This window comes from Balaenoptera borealis (assembly GCF_965194805.1).
Source record: "Balaenoptera borealis genome assembly, chromosome: 8".
Taxonomy (NCBI): domain Eukaryota; kingdom Metazoa; phylum Chordata; class Mammalia; order Artiodactyla; family Balaenopteridae; genus Balaenoptera; species Balaenoptera borealis.
The window spans coordinates 122,223,184-122,238,030 of NC_138865.1; the positions used below are offsets into that span (position 1 = coordinate 122,223,184).

Sequence of the window (14,847 nt, forward strand, 5' to 3'; positions counted from 1 at the left end):
GCCCTCCGTGCGCCCTCCGCCCGCACCTGCTGGGCTACCATCCTCCCTCTGGGTCGCCCGGACGCCCACCTCTCAGGGTCTTCCTGCCTTGTCTCCAGGCAGCTGGTGCCTTTGCTTCCTGGCCCCCCGAGGACGTGAATTTCCCGAGGAAGGGGCGGTCTTGCTCATGTGTTCACCAACTATGCTTACCTGTTGGCCTCACCTTCATGTCCTGTTCGGAGCCCAAGGGGGCCTGCGAAGGGCACCCCATGCCCACCCACTTGGCTGCTGCTCCTCCCCCCTGGGGCCAGCTGTCCTTGCAGCCTGGCGGTCTGGGCGGATGCTGACCACAGAGCCTGCCCACCTGCGCCTCCCAGTGGGGGCCCGGCCATCCCCAGACCCCGGCCAGGACCCCACGCTCTCGGCCAGGACCCCAGAGCCAGCCCAGGGAGCACCCTTGCTACAAGGACGCCGTCCGAGCACACAGAGGTCAGGGTTGCCCAGAGGCCGCCCCTCAGCCTTCCCTCCCGCTTCCTGCCGAGGCAGGGACGCGAGACGAGAAGGCTCAGACCCATGGACGTGCCCCACAGGCCGCTCGGGAGCCTGGACGAGACTGCAGCAGGGAGGCAGGGACGGATGAACGAGTTACTCAGGGCAGGAGGGGACGCTCAGGACAGAGACAAAGGTGCCGAAGCTGCTGCAGAAGCAAGTCTCACTCGGATGGAGACAGACAGACACCAGCTTTCCTGACATTTCTACAATGCTATGCATCATTTTGCCGATGAGATACTTCGTCAAAAGCCTGTGGATACGGTATCGCATTGACAGAAGGCATTCAGGCCGCAGTCTGCACTGATGGTTCATCCAAACCCAAACATAAAGGCAAAGGCGCAGGTGGGTCAGGCCCAGCCGCCTGCCCGAGGCTGCAAGCTGGAAACGCAACCCGAACGTGCCCTGCTGACTCCGCCCAGACACTGGGGGCTCCACCGGGACCCAGGCCTGGGGAGGGCGGGCTGGGGGAGCTCAGGGCTGAGGGGGGAGCGGGCCCCACCCTGCATCGTGTCTGACTCTGTCCTCCCAAGGAGGGCATGGGGTCAGTCCACGTGGAGGCCCACGCCGCAACGGCGGATGCCCAGCGAGGACCACGGGGGGTGTTGGTGCCCCTCCCTCTGGGGGGGCAGTTTTTAGGGCGCTGGAAACGCTGGCCTGTGTTGTCTGAAATCAGGAACTGCCAGGTCTACTGAGAAGAGGCAGCCCTGCCACCGTGAGGCCTCCTGGCTGGGACAGGCCCCCGGAGCCAGCTGGGGGGCTACAGAAGGGGCCTGGCAGCGCATACACCCGGGAGGGGGCCGGGTGGCACCTACCTCCCCAGCAGGGCTGCCGGCCGAGGCCCCCACGGAAAGAACCTGCCGCTGCCCTCCTGTCCGCACTCCCGGCCCTCCGCAGGATCAGCAGGGAAGGCCCCACCTGCCCCGCGGGCTCCGGGCACTCACCTGCTCCAGCCTCGGGCCTGGCCGAGACCTGTGGGGTGGGATGGACCCTCCCCAGGCGGGCACGCCCTGTCCTGGGAGGCACCCAGCTTAGGCCAGCCTGAGGCCGCCAAAGGCTGCTCTGGCGCCAGGCCTGGCCCACCATGGCCATGACGCGGCCCCTGAAGTCAAAGAAAGGTGTGACGAGGCTGCTGGATGGTGGGCTGCCCCCCCCCACAGCCCGCCCACCGTGCCTGGTTCTGTGGGCCTCCTGCCCACCTCCCTGCCCGGCCCTCGAGGCTCTGGTCCTGGTCCCGGGTGGGCGGGGCCCTGCCTCAACCGACCACCACCAGCCTAGCGGGAGGCCCTGGCAGCCGGGGCCTGGATGTCCCCACCTCACGTTCCCACCGGGCAACGCTCCCAGAGCTCCCTGACTGGGTGCCCAGGGCAGGTGTGCAGGTGAGCCTGGAGGGCCCCTGTGCCTGGGTCGGGGGTCCCTCCGGCCCAGTCCCTTGGCTTCAGCTCAGGGCCAGGTCCCCAGCTGCAGGGCGGTGGCACTGCACTCCAGTCTTCCTGGCCCCTCAGAGCCCAGCACCCCCCCGCGGTCTGTGTCGCTGGGACCTTCCTCGGAGCTCCTGGGTCTAGAACTCACCCTCTGGGTTTTAATCAGCAGCCTGAGGGGGGCTGGCTCCTTGCTGCCCAGCCAGGCCTCTGAGGTGGGCTCCTGTGCCTCGGGTGGAGTGCCACGCCCCCCACACACACACTGCCAGTGCAGCCCGTGGCCCTGGCTCCCAGGGCCCTGATGCACCTGCGCCACTGGCCTGGGTGGTCCCACCCCTCCTGCTTCTCCCTTCCGCGCACGTGGTGCCTCCAGAGGGGCTGAATCAAAACCTCTCAGTGGGGACTTCCCCGGTGGCGCAGTGGTTAAGAATCCACCTGCCAATGCAGGGGACACGGGTTCAAGCCCTGATCCGGGAAGATCCCACATGCCACGGAGCAACTAAGCCCGTGCGCCACAGCTACTGAGCCTGCGCTCTAGAACCCGTGTGCCACAACTACTGAAGCCTGCGCGTCACAACTACTGAAGCCCGCGCACCTAGAGCCTGTGCTCCACAACAAGAGAAGCCACTGCAAGAAGCCCACGCACTGCAATGAAGAGTAGCCCCCGCTCGCTGCAACTAGAGAAAGCCTGCGCGCAGCAACGAAGACCCAATGGGGCCAAAAATAAATAAATACATAAATTCCTTTCTGGAGGCAGAAAGCTTCATCAGATGATTTCTCAAGGTTGGCAGGTGCAAAGTTAGCCTGCAAGTAAGCGAGGCAGACAAACCAGACGAGGACCAGAGACAGTGCTGAAGTTTAGATACAGACCGTAACACAGCCAGAGCACGGTACTCAGAGACAGAAAAGACAAAATCAGAAATGTCTTCAGGCAACGGGAAGCCATACAAAGGGAAACAGCGGATCTGAAAAAGAACCAAACTATAAATTCTAGGGCTGAAAACACAACAATCGAAATAGAAATAGTGGATGGATTTCATAGTATGTTGAATACAGATAAAGAGAGAACTAGTAAAGTGAAAAGGACAGCAGAAGAATTACCAGGATTAGACAACACGGAAGAAAAGGGATGAAAAGTATGTAAGAAAGGTAAAACACATGGAAGATACGGGGACTCAATATACATTCAGAGTCCCAGGAAGAGAACAGAGAGAAGACAGGGGAAGGAGGCAATATCCGAAAGAGATAATGGCCGAAAAAATTCCAGAGCAGATTGAAGACACCGATCCACAGATTCAAAAGCCCAATAAATCCCAAGCAAGACAAATAAAAAGAAATCTATAACTAGGCTCCTCACAGTGAAACCGCAGAACACCAAAGACAAAGAGAAGAGCCTAAAGGTATCCAGAGAAAAAGAGAGATTGCTTTCAAAGGGGAGAAGTTAGATCTCTTCCCAACAACACATTTCAACCCAATCAAAGGACTGACATCATACCAAGCATGGTCCCTGATCACAATGAGATTAACAGACCACACCAGAAAGATAACCAAAAATGTCATAGCTTGGGAATTAAAAACACGCTTCTAGGGACTTCCCTGGTGGTGCAGTGGTTAAGACTCCTCACTCCCAACGCAGGGGGCCTGGGTTCGATCCCTGGTTAGGGAACTAGATCCCACATGCACGCCACAACTAAGAGTTTGCATGCCACAACTAAGGAGTCTGCATGCCACAGCTAAGGAGCTCTCGAGCCTCAACTAAGGAGCCCATATGCAGCAACTAAGGAGCCAGCACAACCAAAAAAAAAAAAAAGAAACGAAACACACTTCTAGTTAGTTCATGGGTAAAAGAAAAAAATTATAATAGAAATTTAAAGTGTCTTGAGCTGGACAATAATAAAAATAATACATATTGAAACTTGGGGAATATATTCAAGATGAAAGAAGGCTTAAGATTCAGTTTAGTGGGCTGAGCAGGGCATACAACAGACAGGAACAAAAAAACCAAAAGCAGGGCAATGAAAGCAAAAATCAACATATGTGCTACATCAAACAAAACCTTCTGCACAGCAAGGGAACAATCAACAAAATGAAAGGGCAACCTTCGGAGTGGGAGAAAATGTTTCCAAACCATGTACAGATAAGGGGTTAATATCCAAATATATAAAGAACTCAGAAAACTTAGTAGCAAACCCCCCCCAATAATCTGAATTAAAAAATAGGCAGGGGAACTGAAGAGATGTTTTCCCAAGGAGGACACACAGATGGCCAACAGGCACATGAAAAGATGCTCAACATCACTAATCAGGGAAATGCAAATCAAAACCGCAATGAGACATCACCTCACACCTGTCAGAATGGCCGTCATCCAAAAACCAACAAATAACAAATGCTGGCGAGGGTGTGGAGAAAAGGGAACCTTAGTACATTGTTGGTGGGAACGTAAATCACTGTAGCCACTCTGGAAAACACTGTAGAGGTTCCTCAAAAAATTAAAAATGGAACTACCATACGATCCAGCAATTCCACTCCTGGGTATTTGTTCCAAGGCTATGAAATCACTCCCTCAAAGAGATGCCTGCACCCCTACATTCACTGCAGCAGCGTCCACAACAGCCCAGACACGGAAACAGCCTGAGTGTCCGTCGACAGACGAGTGGACAAAGAAGCTGAGGTGTAAATGTAAAATGGAACATTACTCAGCCATAAAAAAGAAGGGGTCTTAGGAATACCTTATGACAGTACATTTTGAACCATAAGTGAAATAGACAAACTCCCTGAAAAAAACCCACAGCTGACGAATCAATAGTCATGTTTCCACAATGAAAAGCAATCCAGGTTCACAGGCCATTTCCCCTGAACTTCTCAGGAAGAAAGAATTCCAATCTTAGACAAACACCCTCAGTGAAAAGAAAGGACAGGTCGTCATCCACTGCATGTTCAGAGGCCAGCTTAACCTCGTACACAAAGCCAGAAACAGACATTTCAGGAAGGCGAAGTCTGAATCCAGCTTCAGTTGGCAAACGAGACCTAGCAGTCTACGTAAGTGGCAACACAACCCGGCAAAGACGGGGCCATGGCAGGGATCCAGGATTCGTTTAATGTTATATAGTCGATCAACCTAACCCACGCCACGAACAGACCAAAGGGGGAAAAGCTCAGCATCATCCCAACAGGTGCAAAAAGGGTATTTGATAAAATTCCACATCCGTTCCTGACCAACACTCGCACAGACCAGGAAGTGAGAAGAATTTCCACAATCTCATAACGTGACGCTATAAAACACTGTAAGACTGCTCCTCTGAGAGGGTGCCCGCGATCGCCGAGGGGGAGGGGGCAGGGAGCACGGTGTAGGCGCGGCCTCGGTGGTCCTCACCCACGGGGCCCAGACTCCCAGGGGCACCCCAGGTGGGCAGATGCTGAGGGGAAGCAGGGAGGAGACGGGAAGGGAGCTGAGGGTCGGTAGACCCTGGTCCGCCTGAACCCCCGGCGGCACCAGCCCGGCACCCGCCCCAGCGCAGGGCGTGGGGGCCCCACTCACCAGGGTCCAGGCCGTGCCGCTCCAGCAGCCGCAGGACCTGCCGACCCAGCGCTCTGGGGCTCAGCCTCTCCAGCCTCAAGGTCGCCTGCGGGTACCTTCTGCAGGAGAGAGACACGGCTCGTGCCCAGCACCGCTTTCTCTCGGTTAACGCATCTCAAGATTTTAACTTTCATCAATGTCATACGCGTGCACAGTTCACAAGCCAAGTCTTCCTGCAAGGCTCAGAGAAAGGCAGCACGTCAGCACGCCCCTCCTGCCGCCGGTCACCCTCACGACAATTCTGAGGTAGTCTACACTTGCCCCACGTTTCCAAGAACCGCCTTGTATTGCGGCCTCTCGATGATTCAGTTTCAGGTGTTTTGTACGATGTCTCACCACAGAAGGCGCCTCTCCCCCGACAACAGCATCCACGGTTCCAGTTAATTGGGCACAAGCTGCTTTTACGATATTACGACGGAGCAAGTCTGACTGGCGGCTAAGCCACAGCCTCCTCTTCTCTGCGGGTTAATCCTTGCTGGTCTGATTGCCTCCTTAGCCTCCTGTCCTGCGGACAGAGCCCACGGCACCCTGCGCCCCTCTCCCCGCCGCTGGCTGCTCCCAGGCCCCTGTCCATCGCCGTCCCGGTGGCCCTGCACCTCTCCTGCCCCTAGGCCAGGGCAAAGCGGCTCTGCAGGCGCCTCCCAGGGGCGAGGCGTGGACCTGGAGATGGTGCCCTAGACCTCACATGGGACTGGGTCTGGCTGGGCTGAAGCCTGCGCCGGCACTGCTCCTGGAACCGGTCTGATTCCTGTTCTTTCTGAGGGTTTAGGGTCCTGGTCCTCAGTGTGGGTCTCTCTCCATCCACCCAGGACTGGGTCTGGAGTGAATTCCTCCATGCTTTCCCTTCTTTCTTTCTGGAATTCTCATTATTTGGATGTTGGGTCTTCTTGACAGAATCTGCCATTTTTAAAAAAAAAACCTTCCTCTCTGCTTTTCCTTCTTTGTTAATTTATTTTGTATGACGTTGGGAAGATATCTTCAAGTTTATCTTCCAAACCTTTTATTAAGACTTTCATTCTGCCATCACGTTTTTAACTGACAAGTCTGTTCTGTATTCCAAAGGCGCCCTCTGTATAGCTCTGGCGTTTATTTCAGACACAGAAACTCTCTACAGGCCTCAATTACAGCTTTCGTGTTTGTTTTTAAGTGCTTTTCAGCTTCCTCTAAGCTCCAGATAGGCTGGCCAGAGGTCTCAGAGCCCTGGCTGTGTTCCCCTGCTCAGGGGGCTTTTTTGGGGGATAGAAATTGACAAACCGATTCTAAAATTCATATACAAATGCAAAGGGTCCAGAATAATAAAAACAACTTTGACACAGAAGAACAGCATTGGAGGGCTAACCCTGTCTGACTCAGGACTCACCATAAGGCTATGGTAGTCAAAACATGTGTCACAAACAGAGCAGTAGAAGAGGACAGAGAGACCCACACATATATGGACACCTGACAGAGGCACAAAGGCAACTCTGTGGGAAAGGACAGTCTTTCTTTTACAACAAATGCTGCTAGAACAATTAGACATCAGCTGTTAAAAAAAAAAAAAGAACTTCAATCCACACCTAGCACCCCATATGAAAATTATCCAAAAATGGGCCATAGATGGAAATGTAAAACCTAAAGCTATAAAACTTCTAGAAGTAAACAGGAGAAAATGTTTGTGCCCTTGAGTTAGGCAAAGATTTCTTAGCTATGATGCTAAGAGCATGATGCAAAATTTTTTTTATTTTATAAACTGGACTTCAACAAATTAAGAACTTTTGTTCTTTGAAAGATCATTAAAAGAATGAGAAGATGCACCACAGGGTGAAACGTCTGCAAATAACATGTCTGATAAGGGCCTTTAACCCAGATTATATTTCTAAATCTCTCAAAACTCAGTAATGAGACAGTCAACCTAATTAAAAAATGTGTAGGGACTTCCCTGGTGGTGCAGTGGTTAAACTGTGAGCTCCCAATGCAGGGGGCCTGGGTTCGATTCCTGGTCAGGGATCTAGATCCCACATGCATGCCGCAACTACTAAGAGTTTGCATGCCACAACTAAGGAGCCCGCCTGCCACAAATAAGACCAGTGCAACCAAATTAAATAAATAAATAAAATATTACAAGAAAAAAAGAAGTGTAAAAGATGGAGCAGCTAATTCACCAAAGAAGACACACAGATGGCAAATAAGCAAATGAAAATACACTTTACATCCTTAGCCATTAGGGACTGCAAATGAAAAGCACAAGAAGATAGCACTCCACGCCCATTAGAACCGCGGACATTGCAGGCTGACCAGGCCGCGGGCCAGCGAGGATGCAGGGCTGGCGATTCTCGCCTGCTGCTGGAGGGAATGGGAAACGTGCAGCCGCCCTGGAAAACAATTTGACGGTTTCTCAAAAAATTAATCCACACGCATCACATGACCCAGGCACCACACTCCAGGGTGTTCACCCAAGAGAAATGAAGGCACACGTCCACGCAAAGCCTTGGGCACGAATGTTCACAGCAGTGGTGTGTGTAACAGACAAAACCTGGAAACACCCAAACATCCATCGATGAGTGAATGGATAAGCAAAGCATGGTGCAGCTACACACGGCAACACCACTCAGCACGAAGAAATGAAATAATGTGGATGAATCTCAGAATAATTGTGCTGGGGGACAGAAGCCATACGACATAACTCCACTTACATAATGTACTAGAAAATGAAAAGGAATCTACAGTAACACAAAGCAGATCAGCGGTCCTCAGGGGATGGTGGGGGGATGTGCTCAGTACCTGGATTGTGGTGATGGTTTCGTGGACACATACATACATCAAAAGTTACAGAATTACACACTCCGAACACAGAGTTCATTATATAGTAATCATACTTTAAGAAAACGTAGAGAAAAAATGATGCTTGCTGTAGTTTTCTTTTTATTTTCAGTACTATCCTTTAACAGATGAAGGAAGTTTCCTTATATTTGTAGTTTGCTGGGAGTTTTTATCATAAATAAGGTTTGAATTTTTTAATTTTTATATACATTGAGATGCTTACATAGTTTTGTTATCCAATCTGTTGACAGGGTGAATGACGATGGATTTTTAAATGTTTTACCAACCTCGCGTTCCTTAAATAAATCCCACTAGATCATGGTGTATTAACTTTTGAAAAAATAGATTTTACTTTTTTTAGGGCAGTTTTAGGTTCACAGCAAAGCTGAGCAGAGCACGGAGGTTCCCCGTGTGGGGACACACCACACACACTGCCAGCATCCCCACCAGATGGTCCACTTGTCACAGTGATCAACCCACCTGGACACGTCATCCTCACCCACAGTCCATGGTTTGCCTTGGGCTCAATCTTGGTGTCGTACATTCTATGCGTTTTGACAAGTGCCTAGGTAGCCACGATTACAGTGAAATACAGAGTAGTTTCACTGCCCTAAGAATCCTCAGTGCTCTCCTATTTGTTCCTCCCTCTCCATGATCCCTGATCCTTTTATTGTCTCTATAGCTTGGCCTTTTCCAGAATGTCATGTAGCTGGAATCTCACAGCAGTAGCCTTTTCAGATTGGTTTCTCTCACTTTGTAATTTGCATCTAAGTTTCCTCCCTGTCTTTTCATGGCTTGATGGCTCATGTCTTTCTAGCTCTGAATAATACTCCATTGTCTGGATGGACCACAGTTTATTTATCCATCCAACTACTGGAGGACATCTTGGTTCCTTCCAAGTTTTGGCAACTATAAATAGAGTTGCTATAAACACTCAAGTGCAGGTTTTTGTGTGGACAGAGGTTTTCAATGTCTTTGGGTAAATACCAAGGAGCGCGATGGCTTGGTCATATGGCAAGAATGTGTTTAGTTTTGTAAGAAAGCACTGAACGGTCCTTCAAAGTGGCTGCACCATTTTGCATTCCCACCAGCAGTGATGAGAGTTCTTGTTGCTTTACATCCTCGCCAGCATTTGGCGATGTCAGTGTTCTGGATTCTGTCCATTCTAATAGGGGCGTCATGATATCTCATTGTTTTAATTTGCATTTCCCCGAGGACATATGATGTAGAGCATCTTTTCATGTGCTTATTTGTCATCTGTGTATCTTCTCTGGTGAGGTATCTGGATCTTTGGTCCATTTTTAAAATCCGGTTGTTGGTTTTCTTTCCTTTTTAAAAAAATTTATTTATTTAATTTATTTATTTTTCGCTGTGTTGGGTCTTCGTTACTGCTCACGGGCTTTCTCCAGTTGCCGGGAGCGGGGGCTACTCTTTGTTGTGGTGCGCGGGCTTCTCACTGGGGTGGCTTCTCTTGCTGCGGAGCGCAGGCTCTAGGTGTGCGACTTCAGTAGTTGTGGCACGCGGGCTCAGTAGTTGTGGCTCGCGGGCTCTAGAGCGCAGGCTCAGTAGTCGTGGTGCTCCGCGGCACGTGGGATCTTCCCGGACCGGGGCTCGAACCCGTGTCCCCTGCATTGGCAGGCGGATTCTTAACCACTGCGCCACCAGGGAAGCCCCACAGACTCATGTATTTTTAGAAATCCAAGGTCTTAGGCTCTGTTACCAATGCTTTCACGCTGGGTTATTGTTTTCATTCTCAGTCTACTCCCCAAGGAGCCTCTGTTCCTTTTAGTGGAGAACGGTGTCTAGAAACCAAGATCTGGTTGCTAGGCGTGCTCACGGCTAGGGGACGTCACTGCTTCTGAGCCCTTTCAGAGCATAGCACGAGGACATCGAAAAAAATCATTAAATATGATTTAAAAAATCATTAAATATCCACAGTTAAATCTAACTCACGGGACCCTCCCACTCTCCACCCGTGTGTCTCCCCACTTCCCCGTCCGTACACACTCTTGTTTGCTCCACCTGCATTTCTCTCTCCTTTTTAATACATAATAAAAGCAATGGCAGCAACACAACGTGTGCCTGGCCTGCTGCTTTGTCCACTTCATAGGGTGTGAAGTCACAACAGCCCTTTGAGACAGAATTAGTCCCATTCTAGGGACGAGGAAACACCCAGCTCCAGGGGAGGGAGGGTCCAGGGAGGCCTGCTGCCAGAGCCCAAAGCCTGACTCTCAAGTGGGATGGTCCGGGCTGCAGGGCGCGTGGACAGAGCGCCCAGCCCCGCTGCCTGCTGAGGGACAGGTGGACAGGTGCCCAAGGAGCCTTGGCAGTCCCAGCGCACTCCCCCTCAGCCACCCCAGGGAGGTGGGAGGAAGCCCTTCTCCTTCCAGATGCCCATGCTCAGGGGACGCCCTGGTGCCACACGCACACGCACACACGTGGGCTCCCTGTTGGCATGCTGCCTCTTCTCTGTAACTGCTGGGATAGGGTTCACAGCAGGCGCTCCGCAAAGATTTATTACATGAAGGCAGAAACGAAGGAACCAGTGAATGGATAAGAGATATGACTTCCAGGACTGCGTAAGGAAGGAGTCCCCGTGGAGAATTATTTGTGTTCATCTCAGAGCATTAAACTCTCTCACCCGGTGGATGCCAGCCCAGCCCCTTGGCTCCCGAAGCAGGCCCCTTGCCGACCTGGCCGGGGCTCACCTGGCGAGGCGGTGTGGGGTGTGGGGTGACTTTCCCACGTGCCTGCTGCCCCTGCCAAGTCCCTGCCCCCACCCCACCCTGGGCCCCCATGGGGCTCACCTGGCGACGACTCTGATGTCAAAGGCGGGCTGGCACCAGGAGTCCAGGAGGGCCAGCAGCCTCCGCTGGAGGTCGGGAAAGCCATCCACGTAGCGCTCCACAAGGTCTGCCTTGTCCTGGAGGAGCAGGGGAATGCACATCTGCGGGGAAACACACCTTCAGGCCGCAGGTCCACCGCACCCAAGACGCCAGACTCACTTCCAACCCAGTGCAGGCAGTGGCCAGAGCATCAGAACCAAGGGACCTGGAGGCTGGTCCATGCAACTTGCCTCCCCCGGGGAGCTTGGGGGCCCAACCGACTGTCTGAGGACCTCGTGAAGCCCCGCGCCTGGCTCACAGCCTGCGCCCCATGCTCGGGTCCCTGCACATACACACAGGCCCCGCTGCTCCCTGGGCCCCGTCGCTGGGGGGCTCTGTGGTCACCCCATCTCCATCGGGAAGGATGAGAGGCTCCAAGAGACAAGGGGGTTCCTGGAGGGGCCCCATCGTCCGCTTGTCTTCACCGAGCGGGGTGGGGTGGGCAGGATGGAGACCAACTACCGGCCATGGCCCTGCTGGCCCAGAAATGCCCGTCATGGGCAAGATGGCACCAGCACGTGGCCTGGCGCAAGCTTACAAGACCCCCAAGCTGCCTGAGCCCTCAGGGAGGCCCCAAGGGAGCCCCTGGCCGTGGTGTTGGGCACTGGGACATACTGGCCATTCCCCTTGAAAGAACCAGGTCTCGACAAAGCCCCCTCCCAGTGGCCCCTGCAGAAGACTCCTCCTCACCTGCCTTTCCCTCCCGCATGTGGTCGCATAGGTCAGGCTGTCTGGAGCCCAGATTGGACGGAGGCCCATCTGCCAAACCAGGGCTCCAGGTGGGCGGTCCTTATGGGAACCCCCATTCCTGAGAACCCTTCCAGCCACCCCAGAGCAGAGAAGGAACGCTTGGTCGGCTCCTGGTGATCGGCCACTTTCTGAGCACATTACACTAATGCCTGCTGACCACGCACAGGCCCTTGCTGGTCCCTCCCTTCCCCTACTCCTGGACCCTCCTCACATGATCAGGTAGTCACATGTGACCCCTGCCCTCCAGCGCCCTGGCCCCGCCGTGTGGGGAGCAAAGCTCAGGGCTCAGTGGGAGGGACCCTCTGGGAGGGACCCTCCCTACACCATGTTTCTGGAGGCCTGGACCTTACTCGAGCTGGAAGCTATGCAGTTTGCATGAGAACGACCCTTACCTTCTCAACATCAAGATCTGCCTGCAGCCGCAGCTTTGTCCCCAGCACGATGGCCTGGGAAACACAGAGGGACCGGATGACACTGGGCCTGGGGGACAGGCAGTGCCACAGGTGGCGGGCTCCCACCCTTCTGCAGCCCCCACTCCCACCCCGTCACCGTCACCGCCCAGTAGCTGCAGGCACAGCCACGGGGCCGGTCCAGTTCCAGCCATGTGGCCCCGGGCCAAGCGGCCGGAAATCAGGCAGCGCTCCAGCCCACAAGCCCCCTGTGCTGAGCCAGGCCCCGCACGCGGTGGGGCGGGTGGAACGAGCCCTGTGCCCTCCAGACTGGGGTGCGGCCTGGTTGGGGCCGCAAAGTGTGTGCTGAGCCAGGTGGCCTGGGTCCTGGCTTGCCGATGAGAGGGTGGAGGACGCGGCAGGGGGGCAGAAGCCCCCATCCCCTGGCCACGGGGCCTGCACACGGCGCACGCCGCTGTCCCCACGCCTGCCGGGAGTATCCCCTCCCACCATTCACGGGGCCCACAGCGAGGGCGGGTGCGACTCTGTGCGCCCGGGAGGCCCGAGGGACCGCGGCGGCTCTGACACGCGGGGCTCCTTCAGGCCTCCGAACCCTTTCCACAAGCCACACCGCGTGCCCCAGTGACTAGGAGTCGTCGGATGGGGCAGGCTCGCTCCAGGTCCATGGCAGCGGGACCGGCATGGTCGTGCATTGGGGGCACGCAGAGAGCTGCCCCAGGAGCCACAGAGCTCCTGGCTCTGAACCCCCCCCACCCTCCCAAGCAGCCCCTCAGATGGGGCAGTGGGCACGCTGAGCGGCCTGCCCTGCGCGGGGCGCGTGACCCCCCCCCCCGACTCAGCAGAGGAAATGGTGCGGCCCTGGGCGCCCGCACGTAGCGCAGGCCGCTCTGCTATTAATAATTTCCATACATCGTGCTCCCATTATGAGCAAAAATAACTAGCCGGGCAGCCCGGCCCCGCCCCCTGCAGCTCACAGAAGGCCCAAAATAGCGGCCTGGGAAAGGCTGCTCCGGTGGAGGCCGGGACCGCGCGGCGGGGGCGCGGGGCTGGGGGCCTCTCCCTGCGCGGCGCTGACCCGGCGCCCCGCGGCCTGGCCGGTGTCCAGGAGCTCAGCCTCGGCCAGGCCCCAGGGGGCCCAGGGCCAGGGGAAGGGGGGTGCAGGGCTTGGGCGAGGGGGATAAAGCAGAAATGGGGGAGGGGCTGGGGCGGGGCCAGGGAAGGAGCCAGGGTTGAGGAGAGGGTGCAGGGCTTGGGGGAGGGGCCCAGCGCTGTGGGCAGGGTGCAGGTGCCACCACGTGGGGACCTTCCTGGGCACCACTCCAGCATCACAGGATGGCTCTGACCTCTTCTGGACGGGAAACCCCCGAGAAGTTGAGGGAGATCTGGACCCTCATACAAGAAGGCCAGAGTGCACACACTGGCGGCCTCACACACTTTATTCAGAAACTGTGGTGGTCAGAACCCCGTCCCCAGTGTCCTGCATCTGCTGGACCCTTGCCTGGCTTCCAGGCTCCTGAAGGGCCAACATCTGGACCTGGGCTTGCTCGCGTCATGCCACGGTTGGAGAAGAGGCCGTGGGAGGGACGACTGGGGGCCTGGGACCCTCCCACCCTCCAGATCAGGCCCTGGGCAGTGACCTGGGAGAGGGGAGGGGGGGCAGCGAGGTGAGCCCCTGCTTCTCACCACTCTGCTGGGCTGTCGGCCTCCATCGTCTGAGGCTCCAGCTCCTCAACAGGCCGCCCGCCGCGCCCCCTCGCCCCCCCCCCGTGAGGGGGGCACAGCCCTGGTCACAGGACGACGCTGTCAGAGAGTTTGGGTCCCCTTCCCTTCTGCCTGCTTCCTCCAGGGCAGCCAGCCTCTATCCAGGCCAGGCTGGAGCCTCTGTGCACCCAGGCTGCCCTCTTTTGGCCAGGCAGCCTGCGTGGACACTGAGGGGTGTGGCCAGAGCATCCAGGGTTGGAAGGCCATGGACACCCCCAGGGACAGTCTGGGAAGTGTCCTCATCCTGCCCCTGCAGCCCTGGGGGGCTCTGTGGCCTGGAGGCTGGGGGTGCAGAAGAAGAGGAGGGGCACCGTCTGGCCTCACCCGGCCACGGGAGGGCGCCCTGACTCCATCGGGGGTGGCCACGGTTACCTGGCAGCAGAACCTCCTCCTCTAGGAAGCCCCCGGCCTGGACTCCACCTTGGATCTACTGGCCCGGCTGAGAACTGGACTCTGGTCACTTCTCTGCTGAGAGGCCAGCAGGCCAGGCTGCCCACGGCTCACCACCGGCCTCGCGGCCACGTGGGGGGGCCCCGCGGGTGCAGGAAGATCGCCTGCTGGCCCAGGTCCCTGCAACTGGCTCCAGACCCAGGCCAGGGAGCAGGCCCAATGGGAGGAGGGTAGTGGCCGGGACCTGCGGATGGACACTGCCCAGGGCCGGGCCCACCTGGCGCCTCGCGGGCCTCCCTGACCTCCGCCCAGGAGGCTGAGAGCCA

At 55.8% G+C, this 14,847-nt stretch overlaps 1 protein-coding gene across 9 annotated transcripts in view; it reads right to left on the reverse strand.

The window, feature by feature from the left end:
• EXD3 (exonuclease 3'-5' domain containing 3) overlaps positions 1–14,847 on the reverse strand; it is a 67,099-nt gene that overhangs the window by 33,138 nt on the left and 19,114 nt on the right. For 6 of the 9 annotated variants that reach the window (XM_082401912.1, XM_082401907.1, XM_082401911.1 and 3 more), the window contains 3 exons: positions 12,353–12,406; positions 11,133–11,272; positions 5,488–5,585 (listed from right to left, as the gene is read on the reverse strand). In XM_082401912.1, coding sequence (XP_082258038.1) covers positions 5,488–5,585; positions 11,133–11,272; positions 12,353–12,406 — 292 coding nt within the window. Of the gene's footprint in view, positions 1–5,487; positions 5,586–11,132; positions 11,273–11,900; positions 12,119–12,352; positions 12,407–14,847 lie in introns of those variants that run through there. The other 3 variants (XM_082401914.1, XM_082401913.1, XM_082401915.1) reach the window with 3 other exon arrangements.